Source organism: Diabrotica undecimpunctata, chromosome 4, assembly GCF_040954645.1.
Source record: "Diabrotica undecimpunctata isolate CICGRU chromosome 4, icDiaUnde3, whole genome shotgun sequence".
In the NCBI taxonomy this organism is placed as follows: Eukaryota; Metazoa; Arthropoda; class Insecta; order Coleoptera; family Chrysomelidae; genus Diabrotica; species Diabrotica undecimpunctata.
This window is the reverse complement of record NC_092806.1, coordinates 13,814,863-13,840,925: the sequence shown is the minus strand read 5'-3', so window position 1 is coordinate 13,840,925 and position 26,063 is coordinate 13,814,863. Positions and strand designations below refer to the sequence as shown.

The 26,063-nt window shown below is 34.6% G+C and overlaps 2 protein-coding genes across 2 annotated transcripts in view; both read left to right on the top strand.

Moving 5' to 3' along the window:
- Positions 1 to 1,652, top strand: part of LOC140439206 (esterase E4-like) — a 28,161-nt gene extending 26,509 nt beyond the window's left edge. The window contains exon 11 of the mRNA XM_072528959.1: positions 1,406 to 1,652. Coding sequence (XP_072385060.1) covers positions 1,406 to 1,592 — 187 coding nt within the window. The 3' untranslated portion in view covers positions 1,593 to 1,652. The remainder of the gene's footprint in view (positions 1 to 1,405) is intronic.
- Positions 1,653 to 2,397: 745 nt separating this feature from the next.
- On the top strand, positions 2,398 to 20,146 carry LOC140439205 (ATP-dependent helicase brm-like). The gene is made up of 16 exons (XM_072528958.1): positions 2,398 to 2,536; positions 4,054 to 4,424; positions 4,983 to 5,465; positions 6,352 to 6,589; positions 8,365 to 8,564; positions 8,667 to 9,688; positions 9,739 to 10,031; positions 10,328 to 10,505; positions 10,559 to 10,801; positions 11,090 to 11,457; positions 11,884 to 12,199; positions 12,256 to 12,489; positions 13,052 to 13,342; positions 15,054 to 15,262; positions 15,314 to 15,440; positions 18,129 to 20,146. The coding sequence occupies exons 2-16, from the start codon at positions 4,091 to 4,093 to the stop codon at positions 18,420 to 18,422; spliced, it is 4,830 nt and encodes a 1,609-aa protein (XP_072385059.1). The 5' UTR covers positions 2,398 to 2,536; positions 4,054 to 4,090; the 3' UTR covers positions 18,423 to 20,146.
- Positions 20,147 to 26,063: the final 5,917 nt, after the last annotated feature.

Genomic DNA, 26,063 nt, shown 5'->3' with positions numbered 1-26,063 from the left:
AACCATAGCCCCCATCCCCTTCTATAAACCAAGAATTATCCGAAAAGCCATAGAAATTAAAAAAAGGCCGAATTGTCTTAATAAAAGAGCAATCCCGGCAACAATCCCGGCACTAATCCCCGCCAGCCAACCTCCAGCCAAACCACTTTATCATCGACGGTATAAATGGAAGCTCGGGAGACTGAGACCTCGGAAACCCTGAAAAATACATCAGAGAGGATGTCGAAAGCTCGGCGCAATGATAATCGACGCGGTTCAACCCGGAATCCTGTTGAGTTTAATATTAATTTTTGTAATAGTATTAATCTTAGCTTTAGGTTTAATTATGTAAAATGCAGTTCGCAACGATACTTGTAGGAGGGTTATAGGTCACAAAATTGGAGAAAACAAAACTTGCTAGTTCATCCTTTATTGAAAACGTTTCGTATATGAATCTATACACATCATCAGTTTATCTAAAAGTATATGAAGATGCTTAAAACTATAGAGAAAATCACAAAGAATAACTTACAAGAATTTGCAGCTATCAATATTATGGATGTGAAGGATAAAGAATTTTAACAAAGAAACCATAGATTTATAGTTCGTGCTTTTTTTGAAGAAAAACTGAACTGTCAGTTTTTCTAAAAGTCACAAACAGAAGAATTATGTAAAATAACAGTATACTTTCCAACACGGAGGACAAACAGAATCCCAAATCACTAATAGTGAGGGTTTGAGTTATTTATCAATTTTTTTCTACGAAATCAACTGTCTGCGGTTTTTCCACGGATTCGTCTATATCTTTTCTAGAGAAATGATTGTTTCAACTGCAGTTTGTAACTGATTTGCAAACAAATTATCAACACGACCATTTCGATTTTGATCTGCAAAATCTTCGTCCTTCAGTTCCATATATTCTGGGGGCTTAATAAAGATTCCATCAGTATCTAAATTATCTGCTTAAGCCAATTTTAGAGCCTCTTCGAGTGACTCTACCAGTAAAAACATTATAATATAAATTAAAAATTACAGGACAGTTCATTAATTTTGCCTTCTATTTTTTTAAGCCCTTCTCTCTATTCGGATTTCCGAATATAGGCCTCTCCTAATTCTCGCCATTCATCTCTGTTATTTTTAAGACGTTTCCACATTGGTCCTGCAGTTCTTTTAATATCGTCGCTCCAGCGCATTTGCGGTCTTCCTCGTGGTCTTTTAGTTTCATATGGCCACCAATTCCCGATTTTTTTATTCCATCGGCCATTCTAAGACGTTCGTTATGTCCAGCCCATTTCCATTCCAGTTTAGCTGCCTGTTCGACAGCTATTACGAATGTCTTCATTGGTTTTATGGTCTTTGAATGAGGCTTGTACTTTAGTGTTATACTTATACTGCTTGAAATTATAATAACCTATTTTACTTCTAGAAATCCCACCCCAGAACCAGTTGAGTTGTTGCAAAACATTACATGGCCAACGGTAAAACCAGACGCTTTCCAATATTTAGCCATTGGAGCCTGGTTGGAAGTTCAGTGGAATCCTAAAAGGGAAATGTATTATTTTTGGACACAAATATTCAACCAATATGGAGTACAACCATTTAACTCCTGGTAAATGTAATTGAAATAAATTATAATACTGTAAATAAGTTGTTTAATAAACTATCGAAAAATGTTTTTTGTTTATATTTTACACGTTGAGTCACAAATTCAGAACAACTGGTCTATTAATTTGAGCGTTGCTTTAGATAAGAAAGAAAGCGGATGGTAACATTTCTTTATACCTAAAAAGGTTTTCAGCATTAAATCCAAAATATATATGGGAATAAACATCGTCTGATAAACGAGATTATCAAGTAGATACAAGTAGGTACTTACGTAACCAATAAAATTAAAAGACTATCTAAATTTCTCTCTTACCATAAAATAGTGTTAGAAATGCAGTACCATGCAGTATTTTATATATGTTTCCGATTTACGAATTTGTTTTGTAATATAATTTTTCATTAAAATATATTTTTTATTTATTTCCTTTCCTTATTTTATATTTTTCGTACGGCTATGATCGGCTTCCCATAGCATTTGCGTCTAACTTCGCGATAGTAGCGCTGTCATTTAAGTATCGCATTCAGAGGAACTATCGAATTATTTCAATTATCGAATGATTATTCAGGTAAGTACTATTATATTTAGCATTATTTTTTTAACGCAAATTTTACCATTGTTTATATATTTTAAATATATTTGTAAAGAAATTACACATAAGTTAATTTATAGCAACGATGTAATGGAAAGTATATTTCAATTTCATCTTTGCAAAAAATAGCTTTTAAGTTATCGAATTGATCGAATATTTCGTCGGCCATTCGATATTTAATCGATACACATCACTAGTTGACACTGGTTATAAATTATGCTGACAGTAAGTAAAAGGTTATCGAAAAACTTCGAAGCTTTCAATTAAGTATTCAAGAAAATATTAATAATTTAGAAAAATATAAAATTCCAGGATGTAATAAACTACCTTGCAATAGTGGCTTCACTTTTTCTTAATTGGAGGTGAGATAAATAATGAATTCAAGCATTTATTTACATACCAACATAGACGTTTTTTATAATCAAGCTTCTATTTTGAGTCTTGCCTGTTCATTTCTCTGTGTACTAATCTGGGACATTAGAAATAGGCTAATTAAGACATACAGTAATATCAAAAGGAAAAACCACAAGTAGAACAGTAATATTTTAGATGGGTTATGTTTTACTTACTGCAAATATGTAGGTATAAATCTTTGAAGCCTACAAAAAGTGTTGTAGAACTTTGGATATAAATTACCGGTAATAAAATATGTGGTGTCATAAAACAGTTGTAAGTGTTATAGTAATTATGTTTCATATTTAGTGTATCTACTAGAAATTAAAAGCCAAAGCTCACAAGATAGGTGAATTATAGAATCTTTAACTTTTTTACACCAATATTATATATTAGAAAAGAGTTTTTTATTAGCTACCCTTTATATTAAGGATATAGTTATCACCACTACATTCAGTTGCTAAAATATCTCCTTTGTGATCAAGATTTAAAAGAAATATTGGTTAGGTGCTTAATCTTCATTATTTGGATAAATGTATAACATAACATTCTATAGTACAACACTATTGAAATTATAGTCACAAAGAAAGAAAGGCATAATTTTGCAATTGTTTAGGGATTCTACTTTGAGTTAGTAATTCTATGATATTAAATTGTAAGGATGAGTATAGTGTTAACAACTGAAGAAAACGTTAAAAGACAGGTCAACAATTTTGTATAAAATTACATTAAATATTGACAAAAATGTACCAAGTTGACAGAGCTAGACATGTATGATTTAAACAGCAACTTTTAGTTTTCTTTGAGTGAAACATGATGAAGAAATGATACCTTGAATTTTAAAACAAACCATCAAACAAGGCTGAATCTGAAAGTACAAAAAGTAAACTTCTGTTATTCACATGACTATGACAATCAAAGTGTGATTTTTATGTTTTAGGAATGCAATGTTGGAATTCACTTCTTCTGTATGTCTTCATGAACCAGATTGCAGGAAATTCAACTTGAATATTTATCAGAAAAATGAGTAGATTTATGAATGTAAATAAGAAGTACCCAGCAGATTTGTGAATGCAAAATTCAAAATGCTATGTGTGATTATCCTTTGGTCAGTATACTGCATACACTGATATAAAAGGAAAACCACACATAGCATTTTTTCAGAATCCTCCAAAGCAGGGTGGGGGCTCATTTAAATTGTTAACTGGTATTAAACACAGGCCATCTGGCATGGTAAGCCAGTACCTAACCACTAAGCTATGGCCACCACTTAATGTTGCAATAATAAATTTAGTATTTTATGATAAATATTCAAGTTGAATGTTCATAAGCTGGTTCACAAAGACATGCATAAAAGAATACAATTGTAAATATATTTAATTATAAATCTATTCATATATTTATGTTGCTTGTAATTATGCAACAATTTTATAATATTTTGTGCAGATTTTTCATATTACAAATACAATTACTTATTTATTTACAGAATACCTTAGTCAAGACTGTTTGTAACAGCAAAAAACATGGCAAGCCCTTCGCCTCAAAACAGTCCAATGCCTCCACCACAGGCACCTAGTCCAATGGGACCTCCTCCTTCACAGAGTCCAGCACCACCTTCTCCAGTATCCCAGCCTCAGTATCAAGGTGGTCCTCCACCACCCTCTTCATACCCCAGTCAATATCCTGGACATCCTCAAATGCCACCAAATTCTGAGCAGCATCCACCCATGCATGGTCCACCTCATCATCAATATCCACAAGGTTATCCACAACAGGGGCCTCCACAATCTCAAAACCATCCTGGGCATCCTTCTCCTCAGGGACACTCAGTGAGTCAAAGTCATACACCTCCACAAGGTAGGTAATATTTATATTTTTTGTTATTGCATGTTGACAGTAGATCAGCTGGATCTTTGCACAGTGCCATTGTTTGTATTATAGGAAATAAACCAAAACGTGTGAGCCAAACTTATAAGAATTAGAAAATGGCTAATATTACATTGGACATTTTTATACTTTTATTTAATTTATTGCATTTTGACAACTGAGTATACATTTGTGTCAAATGCTCTGAACGCAACTGTTTTAAAATAACAGTTGAAAACTAGTGAAAAATTAGTCCCAGGAGGATAGCCTCATGGGTGAATATCTATGCTTTACACTGTCAATGCTATCAAAATAGTTGTGAGTACAATGGGATTCGGACCATACTTTTATGACATTTGCACCGTGGTTGCTTGACTTAATGAACATGATTTTTCAGGAGATTAAGTTCATTGTTTAGTTTCTGTGAGTAGGAAGGAGACATAATAAAATATACTAACAAATAATGTCATACTTGTGCAAACGTCCAACGGATGGACTATAATATTTATATTTTGTGTTATTACATGTTTACCTTTGATCTCTGTTTAGGTCATGGACCACCTCAGGGACATGCACCTTCACAAGGGCATGTTCCCCCACAGGGACATATACCACCTCAAGGACATGTTCCACCACAAGGCCATATACCCCCACAAGGCCATGTACCCCCACAAAGTCATGTACCTCCACAAGGCCATGTGCCCCCACAAGGACATGTGCCCCCACAAGGACATGTGCCTCCACAGGGTCATGTTCCTCCACAAGGTCATCTTCCCCCACAGGGCCATATTCCACCACAAAGTCATGGTCCAACACAGGGTCACCTACCTCCTCAGGGGCATGTTCCACCACAAGGACATATACCTCCTCAAGGGCATGTACCTCCACAAGGACATGCTCCACCACAGGGACATCCTGGTGTTCCTACTGCCCATCAGAACCATCCTCAAGGACATTCACAACCACCAGGGCATCCTGGACCTGGACATTTACCACCTGGTAGTGGAATGCATCCAGGACATTATCCAAGTGGTAAGGTTTTGTTTTTAATATGTAATTTTAACAAACACAATACTCATATAATTAAAATACTCCAAATAAAATAACCCAGACTAGTTTCTACTGAAACCAATTGATGCCATATCAGTTATCACCTTAAAAAATCTAACAAACGAATCAATGTAAAAAAAGAGGTAAGGAACAAACTGATAAACTATTTCATCAGTCATATACAATAATTTGTGTAAGGCAATTTCTTAAACAACATGGGGTTAGGTAAACATAAACAACAATGTAATACATAATTATGAGACAGCATGATGAAAAAATATAAAGATATAGAAAAGTCAACATGTATTTAACAAACAAATCAATTTAGTAAACAAATAAACCAATAAAGAATATCAAAGGAATGAAAATCAAGAAAGAAAATCTTTTAAGGGGTGTCACCTATTGATATGGCAAATAGAAGGCTGAGAACTTAAAGATGGTGGGAAAAGGCAAAGTTTGTTCTTGCTAAAGACACAAAAATGAGTTAGATCTACTTCTTCGTTGAGAGAGGAAGGTAGTTAACGTAAATCAATAATTAAAAAGTGACAACCAAGAAGTTTAAGAACAAAAGTAGTGATACTAGTTCTTTTTGCAGAAAAGGAAAGGAAGAATTGATTGTGTATCAAATTGAGTGTACTTGAGAATGAGCAGTCTTCAAAGATTATAAGTAATTATTAAACTAATTTTCTGACAAATATTAAAAACTGAAAGTAAGAAATGTAGGACATCTTGTGAAAACATGGAGCCAAGTTTGAAGTCAGAAACAGGCAACAAATGTTAAACGCTAGAATGAGAAAGAGTATTGATGGTATAAATAAATGTATTCTTCAGATTTTTTTATATGTACTAAGGATGTCCTTTATTTTAGCCCATGGCATGCCACAGGGTCCCCCTGGACAGCCAGGACAGCAACATCAAGGCCGTGCTGCAGATAATTTACATGCCTTACAAAAAGCAATAGATACAATGGAAGAAAAAGGTATGCAAGAAGATCAGAGGTATTCACAGTTACTGGCGTTACGTGCTAGATCCAGTGGTCAACCATCTAACGGAGTTCTAACACCACTGCAAATGAATCAGCTTAAAAATCAAATTATGGCATACAGGTAAGTTATAAATGCAATATACAATCCAATTGTAACTATACTACTTAGAGTTTTGCCTAGAGAGGCTATCTTGGCATCTAGTTAGACCTATGGATGTTTTGTTTCTAACTTGTGGATAGTCTAGTAATTAGCTATTTAATGTGGATATCTCTTAACTATAGGTGATAGCTCACAAAAAATGTTTGACAGTTAAGATGGAAAACTGATCATCAGGTATCATATATTTATCTAAAAGACTTGCAGCAAATGAAAACACCTTATGTTAACCTTGCATTATTATCTTAGTCACTAAGTCAATTTGAAAGCAATATATACAGAGGATTCTTCATCCAGAAACCAATTTTTCTTTCTTAGGTAGATTTGTTTGTAGGTCTTGTTGCAAACTTTGCACTATACAAGTGCAAAACACCTGCTGTATTTTGTCTGTCAAGCATGTTCTTACATTTTATTACTTTGTATGCTTTCTGGCATACAAAGCTTTCTGATCATCTAAATGAGAATAGATTTGAATAGAGTTCGTTGATGACCTACTCTTTGAAGAATTTCTTTGTTTCTGGTTCTGTTGGTCCATGATATTTTGGGTATCCTTCTGTAGAGCCACATTTTAAATGCCTCAATTTTATTCCTGATATACAATCTTGCATCTTGCAAACTTTTCACGGATTTGATGAGGCATTGGATAATAAGGGCATGAATTTTTGAAATGTGCTTCTTGCCTGTTCAAGTCAATAGTGCCGTGATAAGTGACAAATGATACAAATATTTTGTACTATTTTACATTTTTTTGCATCGAATACCGTTGGATCGCTACTATTTTTGAAGCGATGCTTTTATACTGGCGTTGTATAACTTTTTCTCTATAGTAAAATGCTGAGGAGAGCGTCACGAAATTAGCGACACGAAACTTTAACAGTTGGAAGAGTCCATTTACGGAATGAGGAGAGTCCATGATGCAACAAATAAACGGTGCCGGTCGGGATATTAGCCATGCTAATTTGGGACATATTTTTATAAAACAAAACTATATATTTCTACTAACCTTTTATTTATATCATATTAGTGCGGAATATTTCATAATTTTTATTAGAATACTGAATTATAATGAAATAGTGGTTGGTATTCGCCAAAATAATCAGTTTTGCTCTCCGTATTATGGCATTTGCATTGAATTATGACAGCGTCTTTGCGAGGTTGCCAATTTTTGTCATAAGTTTATTTCCGAGATTTTATGTCCTAAATACTGCAATTTCTTTCCTTGAAAAATTAGCATTGGTTAGGATTCAACTTTCCTTGTCCTTTCTAATACTCTTACTAGACCTGATTATTACGTGACAAACTGTCAAATATCAAGTTGTATTTTTTTTTTGAAAGCGATATAGAAACTTGTACTTGATTCAAGTTCGACGTGATAAAATTCTTAATAGAGTCGTAGCTGTGAAAAGTATTTGCTCCGGATAAAGCATTCAGAATTTCTTTGATACGTGGTAGCAGAAATATATTGTTGTCTGTAGTCCAGCATTACGTAATCTTTTAATTTCTTGTCTAAAATTAGAAGTGATGATGAAAATTCTAGTACCGCATTCTGCACAAACTTTTATACCTTTTTATCTGTTGTTATACTATTTGTATCCATTATTGTGTTCAGATTTTTAATTTTTTCTCAGATTTACTATTGACATCTTGATTTCCGTTGTTTATTTCCCATTTTTACAACTTTATGCAGTTAAACTATTTCTTCAAAGTGTTCTCAATAATTCAGTTGGCATTTCTTTTAGGTGCTTGGCGAGGAATCAACCAATTCCTCCTTCAATAATGCTAGGGCTACAAGGAAAAAGACCTGATGGTTCACCACAGTTTCCCACGCCTCCGTCAAGTCCGTTTCAACCGCAAGGAGCTGGTGCTCCTCCTGGTGGGGAACAACCACCAGCAAATGCGGAAAATGTAGCAGAACCAGCAGCGCCCGTAGGACCACAAGGTAAGTGGTTTTGTATTTATCTAAATTAAATAGTAATGATCTAAAAAATCAATAATCCAGAGAGTCTTATGTCACAGTATAAAACAAAGATTTTTTAATTAGGTGCGCAAGGACCTCCTAACCAACAAAGAACCCAATCGAACCAGTTAGTCCCTAATAAGCAAACCCGTTTTACCACCATGCCTAAACCAGCTGGACTCGATCCGTTAGTTCTTCTTCAAGAGAGGGAAACTAGGGTGGCAGCTAGAATCGCTGCTAGAATAGAACAGTGTAGTAACTTACCTACCAATCTTTCAGATAAAGTCCGAATGCAAGCACAGATAGAATTGAGAGCTTTGAGGTGCCTCAATTTCCAAAGGCAACTAAGAAGTGAAATTTTGAACTGTATTAGAAGAGATATAACACTTGAATCTGCTGTAAATTTTAAAGCGTATAAGAGAACAAAGCGACAGGGTCTAAGAGAATCGAGAGCTACAGAGAAGCTAGAAAAACAACAGAAGTTGGAAGCAGAAAGAAAGAGAAGACAGAAGAACCAAGAATTTTTGAATGCTGTATTGAATAATGGAAAAGAATTCAAGGAATTCCACAAGCAAAATCAAGCCAAATTAGCCAAGATTAATAAAGCTGTTATTAACTACCATGCTAATGCTGAAAGAGAGCAAAAGAAAGAAGCAGAAAGGAGAGAGAAAGAACGTATGATAAGGTTGATGGCAGAAGATGAAGAGGGTTATAGAAAGCTCATTGATCAGAAGAAGGACAAACGTCTGGCGTTCTTGCTTTCCCAAACAGATGAGTATATAACTAACCTCACAGAGATGGTAAAACAACACAAGTTGGAACAAACCAATAAAAAGAGAGAGGAGGAAAAACGCAAGAAGAAGCAGCAAAAAATGCAACAACCAGATAGAAAAGTTACAGTTCTGGAAACTGCAACAGGTAAAAAAGTTACAGGCGAGGCTGCTCCTACACTGAGACAAGTTCAAGAATGGCTAATTCAACATCCTGGATGGGAGATGGTCGATACAGATGATGAAGATGATCTGGAAAACGGGGATAAGAGGGATGATGATAACTATGATGAAAATCAGGAAGTAGATGCAAAAGCAGTTATTAAAAAAGCTAAAGTAAGTGTTTTCAATTATGCAATAGGTATAGTCTAATTAGTATGTTCTAGGTTGAAGATGACGAATACCACAAAAACACTAAAGAAGAACAGACTTACTACAGTATTGCGCACACTGTTCATGAAGTGGTAACAGAACAAGCATCCATTCTGGTTAATGGAAAGCTTAAGGAATATCAAATTAGGGGCTTAGAATGGATGGTGTCGTTGTACAACAACAATCTGAATGGTATTCTAGCAGATGAGATGGGTCTAGGTAAAACCATCCAAACGATTGGCTTATTGACGTATTTAATGGAAAAAAAGAAGTTAAATGGACCATTTTTGATCATAGTGCCACTTTCGTAAGTATCTTACACCTTTTCTTATGTTGAAGATTGTTTTTCCTGGCATGATAGCGTAGTGTAGACCAATCAAGCCAAAAATTAAACCTTTTTTCGTCACAACTGTATAAACGGTTGTGACAGTTGAAATGTGTAGGATAAGATATTACAAAAAAATTTATGAATCCCTAGATGAGAGTCTTTTTGTAATATCTCATACTACAAATTTCAACTGTCAAACCCATCTATATTAACTGTTGAGTCGAGTAAAAAACTAACTGAATTGGCCTATTAATGTTAGTATTTAATCATTTTAGAACCATATCTAATTGGATGTTGGAATTTCAAAAATGGGCTCCCACTGTAATTGTTATCTCATACAAAGGCTCCCCTGTAGTTAGAAAAGTGATCCAGAGCCAGTTAAAAGCTGCTAAATTCAACGTGCTTCTCACTACCTACGAGTATATTATTAAGGACAAAAGTGTCTTGGCAAAAGTAAGTAGGAGATATCGTGGGAAACATTTTTTTAACCAAATGTACTGTTTTAGATTCCATTCAAATATATGATCATAGATGAGGGTCATCGTATGAAAAACCACCACTGCAAATTGACTCAAGTCCTTAATACCCACTATTTGGCACCCTACAGACTCCTGCTTACTGGTACTCCCCTACAAAATAAATTGCCAGAATTGTGGGCCTTGTTGAATTTCTTGTTGCCTTCGATTTTCAAAAGTTGCTCCACTTTTGAACAATGGTTCAATGCGCCATTTGCAACTACAGGAGAAAAGGTAAAACATTTTATCTATTTATGGGATTCTTGTTCTGTTGATACTTCAGTTTTATATTCTAAAATTTATATTACAAAAACAGAAATTTCCATTTAAAAAATTGGATTTTTAGAACAAATATCTACATACCTACAAATTTTGACATCACTATAACAGACAATGATTATTCTTTGATTATTAAAGTACTAGACATACAAAAAATATACCACAATCAAATACACTGATAGATTTTTATAATACACCATCTAGATATATTGAAGAGATACATATTTGATATTTTGTTATTAGGTTGAGTTAAACGAAGAAGAAACTATCCTTATCATCCGTCGTCTTCACAAAGTCCTCAGGCCGTTCCTCCTGAGACGTCTCAAGAAAGAAGTAGAATCCCAGCTTCCAGACAAAGTGGAATATATCATAAAGTGTGATATGTCCGGCCTACAGAAGGTTCTCTATCAACACATGCAAAGCAAAGGTGTGTTACTTACCGATGGGTCCGAGAAAGGCAGTAAAGGCAGGGGATCTAAGGCGCTCATGAACACAATTATGCAGCTGAGGAAATTGTGCAATCATCCGTTTATGTTCCAGAATATCGAAGAGAAATATTGTGATCATGTTGGTATTGCTGGTGGAGTAGTTTCTGGACCCGACACTTATAGGTGAGTATTTATACAATGTGGTACACTTAAATTATTCGTGTGATCACAAAGGGTTCGTTTTCAAAATAATGTTCTATCTTTCGGTTCTTTGCTGTTGTCTTTCTGCATAGGACTTAATTTTCTACCTTCTGAAGAAGGTCTTAGTAAGAAACTCAGCTGTTAGCAATGCAAGTGCATAATAAAAGTAAAATGTAATGGCATGTCTCGCAAAACAGGAAAACGGAAAATATATCGATGGAAGGCAACCGTATATACGTATTTCTGACTATTGGTCGTCTTCAGTATAGTGCAGTCGAGTTAGAAAAGGAGCAGTTAACTTGGGAAAGGATTTCTGTTTTCCTGTTTTCTGCGAAAGTCACACCGTAAACTGAAATATAAGAAATTGTCAATAAAAATATTTTTTAAACTGATTCTACTTGGTTTTAGGGTATCTGGTAAGTTTGAGCTCTTGGACAGAATATTGCCCAAAATGAAAGCAACTAACCATAGGATACTCCTTTTCTGTCAAATGACCCAATTAATGACCATCATGGAAGATTATCTAAATTGGAGAGGATTCAAATATCTTCGTCTTGATGGTACAATCAAATCAGAAGATCGCGGGGATCTATTATCGAAATTTAATGATAAAAATAGTGAATATTTTTTGTTTTTGCTTTCTACAAGGGCTGGGGGTTTGGGACTTAATTTGCAGACAGCTGATACTGTGATTATCTTCGATTCCGATTGGAATCCACATCAGGTAAATAACTTTAACAAACTTTTTTAAAAGCAGTTGTTGATTTTCACTTTTTTTAGGATTTACAAGCTCAGGATCGGGCTCATCGTATTGGACAACAAAATGAAGTCCGAGTTTTGCGTTTGATGACTGTTAACTCTGTGGAGGAACGAATTTTAGCTGCAGCTAAATACAAGCTTACTATGGACGAAAAAGTCATTCAAGCTGGTATGTTCGATCAGAAGTCTACAGGATCTGAAAGGCAGCAGTTTCTTCAGAGTATTTTACACAATGACGGTAGTGATGAAGAAGAGGTAAGGGTAGTCTGAGATATCATAAATTTCATTTATATTTAAATATTATTATTTTTAACGGTTATTTTCATTTTAACCTTTATAAGACCGGACTCTACCTAGATTTAGAGACCAGGCGGACTACAAAACTACCCTCAATACATTTTCGGTGAAATATACTACAAATAACGACGTATTCTTTGCATACATACTGTCAGTTTCTGTTTGGACTGCGTTGAATTTTGCTACGTCGAGCTTTCGACTCCCTCCTAGGTGTCTTCATCATGACTTCCGGGGCTTCAGTCTCCCGAGTGCCCCGATCATTTCACTAGTGCACACTTTACTGTTCACTGCACTACTGTCGCTTCTATTCGGTCATTGTATTTTTATATCCTCGATGGTGATTCCGTGTTTGAATGAGGTTGGCTCTCATCTCTTCCCTCTTTCAAAACCGCTCATTTAATTAAAAATTCCTTAACAGAAAAATCAAATTATTTCCGCGTTTAAAAAGGTTAATTTTAGACATTATTTGCTACTTTTAGTTTTTCGAGTAGAATAATACGCTCTATTTTAATTATTGCAGGAAAATGAAGTGCCTGATGACGAAACGGTCAACCAAATGATAGCCAGGACAGAGGATGAGTTTCAGCTTTTCCAAAAAATGGATACGGAAAGAAAAGAGGAGGAAGAAAAACTCGGTCAGCACAAAAAGTCGCGATTGATTCAAGAATGTGAACTGCCTGATTGGCTGACAAAACCAGACGAAGATGATGGCTGGGGTGACGATTATACTGAAGCGCTATTGGGTAGAGGAACCAGGCAGCGAAAGGAAGTTGATTATGCTGATAGTTTAACAGAAAAGGAATGGTTAAAGGTGAGATTTATAGTTAATTTTGTTAATAAAGCAGTACTTACGTTTATACAGGGTTAAATGTCCAAGAAGTGAACATACAAGAGTTACATTTTGCAACGTTGCATGGCATAGTCACTTATACTAGTTTTTGGTAGGTAGGATTACTGCTGTGATATTATCAATAGTGTAATCTCTTTTTTCTTGCGGATGTGTTATAGAGCTGAAGAGGTGTTATAAGCTGGAGATAGATGTTAAAGAGTTGAAGAGCTAGTTTTAACGGCGAGATGGATCGTGTATAAAAAGCTTAGATTTTAAACGGTTCCAAGCAGGATACGGGACGAGGCAAAAAACTCGAGAAATATTAGAAAAACGATTTAAAAAAAATTAATTGTACGCCACATTGTTTTCAATCAAAAAGTAAAAGTACTATCAATACAATAGTTAAAGGGCTGGGCCTAGAAATTTAATAAGTAGACATTGTTGTATACATATAGAACTACCTTCACCTAAATTTTTATTCAATTTGAGATTGTCAGGAAAAGCTGGCTATTTCTAAACTTTAAAATTACGCTAAAATTAATTGAAAAACATAAAATTTTGTAAGTTTTCTTTTCGTTCTTCTTGGCATATGTAAAATAAAACTTATCTTTTGCGGTTTTGTAAATTGTTTCAGCAAAAAGTTAACATCATAATAAAAATATAATAATCTTTCCGCTTTGAATTTGGTAAAAATTCGCTTACCTCCCATATAAAACCTACAAAAGTGGTCGAATGCAATATGTGATTTCTGTGGTTGGCCAGGTTCGACTCCAGGTTGAATAATTTTGGTTTTAAAAAAAAACCATTGTTTTGACGACTTTTCGGCAAGGTCACACTTACCATTTTCAAATCAGATTAGTTCTGCTTCTTTCTGATGTTCGAGGAGAACTGATATCTAATCCAGTGTATCTTCTTCTAGTTCCATGTATCGTCGTTGGATAATATGTTGGCTACCATATTTGCTATCGTGACTTTATTGACAGCAGCTCAAAATAATAATCGTCGTCGATTTTCTGTACCATTGTCTGAGATTTTTCAGCCATGATGTTCTTCTACCAGGACCACGTTTACCTTGGATCTTTCCCTGAATGATCAGATATAAAAGTTCATATTTTTCAGGGTGTCTCATAATGTGACCCAAGTATTCCAGCTTACGTCTCTTTATTATATTGAGGATCGCCTCACGTAGGGTCTGCGCTTCCACTCCATACAGTAGCACTGAAAAAATATAGCAATATGTCATTCGAACGCGAAGGTCAATACTAAGATCGTGGCTGCAAAGTAGGTTCCTCATTTTTACAAAAAGTGACGGTGTATGCTGAACTTACATACCTTGTAGCGCTTTTTGTGTTTGGTTCACTCGGATACACACAGGATCATAATCATATTATCATACAAGTTAATAATGAAAATAAAACTATATGATATTGAACAAGTACTTAAAATTTTGAAAAGTACTAAAACATCAGACAAAAGTTTTAAAGGAAAAAATTAAGATTTTTTAAATTTTAAAGAGTTTCAATGTGTTATAATAAAAAAATGTAACAATTTATAATTTTATTAAACCACATATAATAATAACGCGCTATAAATAGTATTCACTTCTGTCGGCACTACCTAAGTTTTTGCACAGTTTTTATGACAGAAGATTGCTGTTTTTGTATGTCCTTTTAATAAAATAACATGATTACAGGCTATCGACGAAGACGGAGACTACGATGAGGAAGAAGAAGAAGAAAAGGTGCAGAAAAAGAGGGGTAGGAAGAGAAGAAAACGCGACGATTCTGACGACGACACTAGCAGCTCTACAAGAAGGCGTAAGCTACCACAAAGTCAAGTAGAAGCTAGGCTAAAGAGAAAAATGAGAAAGTTGATGAACATAGTTACAAATTATAAAGACAGGTAAGTTTAATAGTTTTGAGTTATGGCGATTTTTAACACGTATGTTTTTAGGGATGGACGGCAGCTTAGCGATCAGTTCATTAAATTGCCTCCAAGAAAAGAGTATCCAGACTATTATACTATTATTAAGAAGCCTATAGATATTAGCAAGATATTAAATTATATAGATGATGGAAAGGTGAGTATTTTATCTAAGATTAGCAAAATTTCACTGACAATAAATATATATTTTATAAATTTTAAACTACTTGGCTTATTTTGGTAGTTGCTTATTGTTTTTCTCAGAAGAGTGAAAGGCGTTACCATACTGTATAGACAGGAAACGGCTCTTGCGTATTCGTATGGCTACTTCCTGTGGAACCCGCTTTTGGTTTGGTAACTTGCTGTGGAGGTATTTATATTTTCGATGCTTTCTGATCCTGAACCCTTTAGCCTTGTTTCGGTGGTTATTGTGTTCACTTATTTTGTGGATTATTTTATTTATCTTTTTGTTAAAGCTTCATACATTCTAAATTCCAAAATTTGTTAACGATTTTCATGGCGATCGTAATCGTTTGTTGATGAATCCATTCAGAGGCATTTCGCAAGTTTTTTTAATGTTTTAGTATTCAATTACAATTATTAATAAAGTTAATTTAACTTCACATTCATTTTGAGCTACAAGCAATCCTTCATATAGAAGAAGTTTATGTGTCCCATATTTGAAACATATAAGTTTAGAATGTACAACGTATACCACACTATACATCCTGACAATGCAGCAAAAGGAGGAAGCGCGATAAAAGATAACATTCAACATTATGAGGAATTAAAAAAGCTAAAAAACTAATTGCGAAGTTGATGTATGCTCAATTTATAGCCCCCTAAGCATTCTTTTAAAAAAGAACAGTATGTAGAATATACGAAAAGTTTGAGGAACAGATATATCACTGGAGGTGACTTTAATGCAGAGCACACCTAGTGGGGATCAAGATTGACAACAACTGAAGGAAAATAGTTATTGACAGCTATAAAAGAACAGAAATGTGAAGCAATATCAACGGGTCATCATCATCATCCAGCCTTTTGCTTCCAAAGTTGAACATAGGCCTCCACTAACTTGTTCCAGTTTAGATCATTTACTCATAAAACTTACAGTGAGTGAAAGGAGTGTAATCCAAGACTAACAAATAACAGATTGGGGAAAGTTTTAGATCACTCCTTGAAGAAATAATTGAATTAGCACTACTATTAAAATAAACATGAATAATTAGATGGGGAAGAAGAGTTGTTTGTTGAAAATATACAAAAATCATCATAGCAAAGGATTTCTACTCGGTAAGATCAAAATTAAAAAGAAACAACTATAACAAAAAGAAACAAAAAATTAATTAAAGAGAAAAGAAAGATAAGAAGGAGATGGCAACAGACCATACCTCCTGAACATAAATCAAATTCGAACAATACTAGTCAAAAACTTAAAAGAGAGATTCAAAACATAAAAAATGAGTCAATCAGTTATTACCTGAGAATATTATCCGTCAAGTTGACGGAAGAACACGCAACAAAGGCATTCTCCACCCATTAAACTGGAAGTTGGGCTAGAAGCAATAAGGAAAAGGCAGGAAGATTTTCCACATATTTAGAAAATATATTGAAACAGCATTATGACCAATTATTTATCAAAAATCGTTAGAGCCTAATCAGACAGAAGAGAGAATCAGACCAACATCCCCGAAGGAAGTAGCTGGTAAAATAAAAGGCAACAAATCCGAAAAAAGCACCAGGATATGATTTAATTACTGGAGAATTGAGCCACTAAATATTTGGGTAAAAACCCGTTAAATGTTATTAATTTGAATTTACGTTACATTATTGGATCTTATATGTTATGATGTTAAAGTTACTATTGGAATTGATAACATGGCATCGTAAGACACTACAGGAGGTTGCTGGTCCTGAGACAAAGTGTCTACGAAAACTTGTTGGTAGCAGTTGCTATCAACAAGTGAATGGACAACGATGGAGAAGTGACCTATTTACAAAGTCCTCTACACCGACAAACAAACTTAGGGTCATCAAGTGTTCTTCTAATGCATAGGTACGAAGCAAAATCCTACCTTTTGTTAAATCTTATTCGGAATTAGGCCAATTTTTTTTAAATCTCTGTAAGCTGAGTAAGAATAAAAACCAATTGAAAAGAAACAGTAAATAGTTCTTCGCTTCGGAAACAACTCTCTGCCAAGGTAAGCAAACTCTCAAAGTCAAATGTGACCAGATTTCAGTGGTATATACACAAATCTTAGGAGTTTAATTAAAAATCATTAGCAATCCGCTGAAGGTTTTGTTTGATAACAATAGATTTCATACACGAGACATTGTATCTCATAAAGAAAACGACTGATGCTGTTTTGAATTGACTGGATAATGTGGGCAGGAGGTATAAGCTGGGGTCGATGCCTATTTGGAGTCATATTCGTACCTTAGTTAACACGTTATTCAACTAGCTGTGAAATTTCGTTTACTTATTTTGAGCTACCAATAAATTATTTTTTCTACTCTTCTATAATCGACAATGTATTATTTTTCCATCGTTGACCCAAAAGGAGACTGATACAATAGTTCTTTTTCCGAGTAACGGGAAGTTAGCTTTGGAGTATCACTGGTTAATTGTTTTTCTTCTAGTAGAAAATTTGTTTTCACCGCAACTTAAGACTTGTCCTGCTTGTTGGTCTGCGTGTGGTATTTTATTTTCCACCTACTTGCCAGGTTACATGAGAGCATTTTTCTATCCGCCAGCTGTAAACGCGCTTACTAATTTGTATTATATTAATTTGAACATTAGTTGTTAACGTACGAAGTATTTACCATAACTTTATGTTTCTAGTATTCTGACTTCTCCGATCTGGAACGAGACTTCATGCTGCTTTGCCAGAATGCTCAAATCTATAACGAAGAAGCGTCTTTGATTCACGAAGATAGCATCGTACTACAGTCGGTCTTTTCGAGTGCCAAGCAGAAGATCGAAGCTTCTCCGGATTCGGACGATGAGAAAGATGACAATAATTCTGATGTAGAAACTCCTAAGAACAAAAATAAACCTGGTAAAGGAAAGAGACGACCCGGCAGGCCGAGGAGGTCGGCGAAAAAATATATTTCCGACGACGATGACGATGACTGAAGAGTTTAGGTGTAGGAGAAATGAGAATGAAATTCTTATTGCAAAAGTTGTACATATAAAGGTGATGTTATTCTTTACCAAAACTAGCAAATGTTTGATTTAAAGGGAAACTGGAACTTTTCTCTTTGGTTTTAGATAGTACTATAGATAGGTTTTGATAGGGAATAACAGGTTCAGATTCGTCCCAGCTTAAATTTCATCATATGAATGATAATAGAGTACTTAAGTATAATAAATCACGATTTTTTAAATTATAAATTGCACTTAGTGACAAAAAAATAACAGCTTATAAATAAATTAATGTAGCGAGAATGATCCTATTTAAACACCTCTCTAATTCTAGTCCGAGAAGTGTTACAAGGTGAAAAGGAGTTGTGAAAAGTGCATGAAGTGTGTTTTCTACATGTTTATTACCTCCATCTTTAATAATAATAGATACCGCAATCCACTTTTATGGTGAGGTACGTAAAAAATGTATTTTCTTCCCGAGTTACCTAACTCTTCCGACTGGCAAACGATCGGAAGCTCGACATTAAGTGACGTTACGAGGTGTTCGTTACTACTGCTATATTATCTGTTATTCAAACAGAATTGTATCCGCCACTTAGATTCATTTAATCCAATGGTTGGCAAAACTTTTAGTAGGCTTAAGCCATATTATGGAAAATTGAAACTAAGATGGGTCATATCATATAGTTTTCATATTATCTGATACAACACTCATGAGAATAAATAAGTACTAAGCACGAATTCTTTATACAGTACTCTGTCCCTACTCTCCCAGAGCTGTCCTTGCACTAGTTGTTATCCATCATATATATCTCCCACAATTTTCGCATACTCATCGGGAACTCCATTTTTATAAGCGTCCACCATAGAACTTCTCGGGGAATTGTATCGAATGCCTTCTCAAGACCAATGCAGACCATATAGGCGTTTGCATCTTTTGCTTATCTGTCTTACATAAATGTAAACTAATTTTCATTGACTAAAAGCCATTGAGAATTTTAGCATTCCATTTTCATTAAAACACAGAATAAATCGCTATATGTTGTAAAAACGCTTCTATTTTATAATACTCAAACGATTGGTCATGTCATTTGTTTCAGATGATCATTCAGATTTCATGAGACAATGATCAAAAAAGCTATAATAATCGTTGGGCATAATTCCAATGCGGAACCCTACTAAAATAGCATGAGTATGGGTTAAATACGAGGCTATTGACTATCTGTATATTATTAATCGAAAGATTTCAGAACCAAAATACGCGGCTGCTTTATTATTAATCTAGTGAAAGAAAGAAAATGCACGATTTTTGTTATTACACAACATAATCTCCTTTTCGCTTAGTATACTTGATATGAAGTTTGAAAACAGTAAATATTCACACGGGGCTAAATCTGGCGAGTGTGGGTAGTCAATTATCCCATATCTTCGATTCATGCCTCTATTCTGTGAAATAAATTAGGACGAATCGGAAACCAAAATGCAACCTAATAGAATATCGCGCCAGGGTGTCATAAGGATCCGCTTATTGTATATTTTACAAAGTTTTATTTCAGATTTTTATGTGGCTTAATCAATCATATACATTTATACCAACAGAACCTCTTAGATTTACATATATAATGTGCTCTTATCATTTATACTTATCTTTGGTATTATATACAGGGAATAGTATTTTGTAATTAGAATCTAGAAATACAATTCTGTTTGTGTAATTTTGACTTTTTTTTTCCTTATATGCCTCTCGTAAATAGTGACTGTGTCATAGTAGTGGATAATGTATCTTATCACAGCCGCCTTGTTGAATACATTCCAACGATGACTGATAGAAAATCCGTCATGCAGAGTTGGTTATGAGAAAAATGTATTTCATTTACAGAGGATATGGTCAAAGCAGAACTAACGGCAATAATCAAGGAGCATCGTAGTAGATATCGTCAATATGCTGTTGTTTCAATGTCTAGACTTCATCGTATGTTTTGAGACGTCCACCTTACCATTGCGAGTTGAATACAATATGATATACTGCCCAAGACAACGTAAATTTAAAATTGGTGCTGTCAGCGCCTTTTACAAACCAGTATAGATTATGTACATCCCACAAATTGGAAAAACACTGTTGAAAAAGAGAAAGGTTGTCTTGAAAAAAGAAGAGGAAATGTGGAAGTTGGATGAGATAATGGAAAATGTTATTGTAATAGTAAGGGTCGGCTCCAACAACAGGGTGGAGCGAAAATGTGAACAAAAAAATTTTTGTGGCCAAGCAGTTGAGCTATATATGCAATAGTTGCCTTTTGTAGATGTAAATTACTATGCGAAGACTGGGTTTGCTGGAGCGCCTTCTTTCAAGATGATATTTCATCGATGATATCAAGGAACCTTGTTCTAGGTCTTTCCCTTCTCTGACCAATGGGTCTATCAAGGAGCGCTTTTCTAGCTGGGTCATTTTGTTCCATCCGCATTACATGCCCTATCCACCTCAGACGTCCTATCTTAATATTTTTTACGATATCAGGTTACTGGTATATTCTATAAAGTTCGAAGTTGTATCGTTTTCTCCACACTCCATCGTCATTCTTGCTCCATAAATTTATTGTTAATCCCATTTTTATAGCTCATTCTTTTAATGCTACATACACCTCTCGTACAGTGTTTTCCGTTCTCCCAACAATATTGATATCAGCATAGGTCAGTATTTGCACTGATTTATTATATATTGAACCAGTGGTTGTTATATATTGAACCAGAAAGATGAAAGACTTTTGGGAATATTTGAGCATAAAATACTCCGCAAAATATTTGGAGCTATAAACGACCAAGGACAGTGGCGCAGAATATATAATTTTGAATTGTATCAGCTCTTTGATGAGCCAGATGTCATAACGTTCATTAAAACACAGCGAATACACAGAAAATAAGATTGCTAAAAAGCTAACCACAGGAACACCTGTAGGAAGAAGAAGCAAAGGCCGACCGCAAATTAGGTGGTTAGATGGAGTTGAAACCGACTTACGGATATTAAAAATCAGAAGATGGCAACATGTTGCCAGAATCCGAACAGAATGGCGACAAATCCTAGAGCAGGCCAAGATCCACAGAGGATTGTCGAGCCAAAGATGATGATGATGAACCAGTGGTTGTGATTTGTGACATACGTATTACTTTTTCCAGAGCCAGAGCAGAGAGAGTGTCAAACTGGCGCAGCCCGTTATTTGTTTTAAAAGGTTCAGACAGTTCCCTGAATTCGTACTCTCTTCGTTCAACTTTTTCAAAGGCTAGTTTTTTTAAATTTACCAACTGATTTGGTATTCCTAGTTCTTTCAGTGCTTTGAAAGATTCCCCTTCTATTCACAGAGTCGTAGGCTGCTTTGTAGTCTATAAATATGTGATGAGTATCAATGGCAATATGGCAATTAATTATCTAAACAAATATTTAAAAAAAAAACTTTGTTGTCTACCTATTTTCATTTTTTAAAATAAATGTGTCAAACTAAAATTTCGATATAGACAATACTTTCAAGATGCCTTCGTGAAACGCCACTTATAGAAAGTAAATAATTAAGAATTCGGATTAATTGTGCTGACCAAATTTTAATTTGCTAAAACATATCGTGAATACATCTGTTATTATAGCTTGGCTCACTGTAAAGGACCGAATATTACCCATTAAAATGTACGGAGAGCTATCAAAATGTTGTGAACCGATATTATTTTGATTTTCATATTAGTAAAAGATGTATTTGATTGACTTCTTACAATTAGTATATCATGTTACATTTATGGGTCATCCTCCCTAATTGCTCGTCAGAGTATAGTTGTGAATAGTATTCCTAAACTTTTAAAATATGGAGTCCGTGGTGCGACAATATCGATAAAGTTGAAGAACCAATGGAAACTTCTAATCGACGGGTAGATTTACAAGGCTGTCATATAAAACGTAAGCGAATTTTCAGTACCTCATTGACGATGGCAAACGCATGCTGAAAGTGATTTTGAAGGTATATGTTCTGAACTTTTTAAATCAGAGGCAATTACGGAAACATGCTTTTTAACGAACGTACAAAAAACAGTCGTTTATGCGTTTGTATGGGGAACATCATCTAGGATGAAGATAAAGGATAGTGGTAAGTTCACAAAAATAGAACGTCGCGAATGTTTAATGTATGTAGCGAATGTTTTTCCAACTATTAAAAGCCTTGAAAGTTAATTGGTTCAAAAAGATATTCTTTCTTGATCGGCTACAACACTTTGATTATTTCCCAAAGCTAATAAACATGCTTTTATCCTATGATCTATGTAAAGTACCTACTCGATATAAATATTCCTAAAAAATTTTCAAATTCAACACACTGACGTAAAGTTAGTTATGTCAGCGGTTTGTATTTCTAGTCATTAAAGGTCATAACTTTTTAAACTATACTCAGCAAATATTTAAAATATTCACGTAATCAACCGATAAAAATAAACGCCTTGTACATTTGGTTTTAACACCGCCAAGTAATCGCCCCGTACACAAATTCTAAGTGTACGCTCACACAGACTGCTATGGCGAGATCAGTGATGCCATTCTTGCTATGCTATGCATTGCATAGCAAGCAATTATCTGTGGGTGTTTCAATACAATGATATGCTTGCGAACTAGTCGCCACCGTAGTCTTTTATGTGCAGGACGTGACGATGGAAGGAAAACTGAAATATAGATTGACGGAAAATTCATTGTTAAAGTACAGTATTTTCAAAAAGTGTCAAAAATAGAAAACGTTAATAAAAGTAATAGGGAAAGGGTAACATTTGGGGAGTTTCATTATTTATTTTCTTAACTAATTATGCATCCTGATAAATTTCGAGAATATTTTTAGATGTCTATAGAAACATTAATACAAACAATTTTTTTTTCGTTTGTATTACAAATTACAAGCTGTTGCTGATCCCAATTATAAGTTTATTTTTAATGAGGTTGGAGCTTATGGTAAACAAACATGGTGGATCATGGAATCTTTAACTCGTTAGAAACTTTCGACTTATTAAAAAACAATAAATTTAATTTACCTAATGAAACATTGACTCCGATATAAAATGTCCATATTACTTAATTGGAGACGAAGCTTATCCGTTAGAACACCACTACTTAGTGGGACCATTTTCCCGTAGACAGCTTACTAACGAAACTGAGAATTTCAATTATCACATATCTGGATCTAGGAAGTGTGTGGAAACACTTTTGGTATATTGGCAGTGGCGGTTTTTGGGGGTAGGCAGGATAGGCCGGGCCTACCCAATAAATTTAAGAGCTTTAAAATTGAAAACATATATTCAAAAATTATGTTAATACATGTAAATAACTTTTAAATGTACTAAATCACTCAATACTTTAGCGTCCGTTAAAACAACTATGTTATTATATTACCACAGAAAACATCGAATCCTATCCAGGCATTTTAAATATCATTAATAGGCCCGATCGGAACTGGCCTACCGCGCCCACATAAGATCCCCGTACAAAAAGCGTTTGAAGTTAAGCAGCTTGCGGGACAACGATTTATATTGTCGTGTTTATGCTTGCTGTTTAGGCACCAGACGATCGGGCCTATGCCGACCATCGTTGTCACTTGTAACGTAATTATCGAATTGTAATATAAATTTTCTTTTAAATTATGATAAAAAAATATGTAACATAATCTATAATTGTAACATATTTTTAAACAAACAACACAATTGCAAACAAGTGCACGGTTGCCCAAATAAATTTAAAAAAATTCGTAAAGTTCGAAGAAAAAAAAATCACATTTGCGTGATTTCTATATCGCCTGATTGTATGCAACTTATATATGTGAGATTGTTTTATAACTGATACATAAAAATGAGTTTTTATGACGCTTTACCAGGTTGCAGTAATAGTAATGTTGATAGTGAGTGTTTAGACATTGTTGTTTCACTATTGGAATCGCCATTATCTAGAAGAACTGAAATTGATAGAAAAAAAATTATTATGAATGAAAGGCCTACTCCAACATTGCGTATTGACCAAAAAGATGGGAAAAAGGTGCGTACTTTTAATTGCTCTTGGTATTGATGTACAAATGGTGGTCTGGAAGTATTACGAAAAACAGACTATATTGTTGGCCGTGTTTGTTATTTTCTAATAAGAAATGTGCATAGAATTGTGAAGGATACTTTGATTTAAAAAATATGTCTGCCTCCTTAAAAAAACATTTCAGTTGCAAGGAACATTTAAGTAATTTCCTGTCCTTTAAGGATGTACAGAAGAGAGCGTTTTCTGTTAGCGATTTGCTAGATGAAAAATCAAAAATCGCAAAAATTAGATACAACGCAGAAGTTAAAATGAACGGAGAAATCATTAAAAAATTAGTTAGGGGGGTCATGACCCCCCCTCTGGATCCGTCACTGATTACACATAGCTATATGTAATTTGCTGGCTTGGCCTACCCAAAAATTTTACCACATCAGCCGCCACTATTGGTTGCTCGTTGGAAGATTTTAGAGACAAAACGTTCGTCTGCACAAAATGTAGTTAAGTGGGCGCTCACAACGAGGCGCCGACCCTCGCTCCGACCAAAGGATCGTACCATATTATCGATTGCCAGGTAAAATAAATGCATTATTTTAAATGCGAGCCTTCACTGTCACTCTTATGATCTAGACGAGGATACGATGCGATGGTCGCCGTTATGAACGTACCCTAAGTGTGTTTGTTTATTGCACAATATTTAAATTGATCAAGAAGGCACTAATGAGATAAGCAACAGCAGTACTGTGAGCAACAACGTAACTGATCAGTCGGCTGCTCGTAGAAATAACAGATGATCATCACAACAAGCATGTACATTGAGAGATATTTTAAAAACATATTTATTCACTCATTAATATTTTCAATACATTAAAATTTTGTTGTCTTGATTACTTAGGTATTTTGATACTGGAAAAATAATTATTATTTATTAACAACATTCGTTAAAATTTTTAAATATTATTCTCTTTAAATATAGTTTTGATAACCCAAACTAAACTAGACAGAATGTTTTTCTAATGGCAAACACTTCTAATAAGCAAGAACATACATAGTACGGCAATTATTAATAAACAGTAATTAATACTTACTCGTCACTTGTAATTCCTCTGAAACCTCAACCCATAATTTATTCACCTTGTCCCTATTGCGATAGTCTTTTGATCGTTGATCCCACAGGGGTTCGAACATTGTTTATTAATTTTTACACATCCATATCGCTCGCTGGACAGGCGAGTACTGGCGATGGAATCAAACAGAGCACTAAATCGCGCGCTATTTGAACAAGGCGCTTAAGATACAAGTGTTTGATATCATCGTAGAGCAAAGCACCGTATCGCTGATTGCGCCATAGCAGTTTGTGTGAACGTACACTTAGATATTCACGCCGCATAATTTACCAGGCTTGTTCTTGAAAGAAATGCATTGAGAACATCGAACATTTTATTCCTCTATTCTATAGGTTTGCGTTATGTGACGTCACATTTTATTCTCATGTACCAAAAACTGCCTTAAATCCAAATTTGCAGATATGTTCGGGTAAATATAAATACTCAAAAGTTGTGATTTCTCTTTGGGGAAAAAATAAGACATTAACTGGCTGA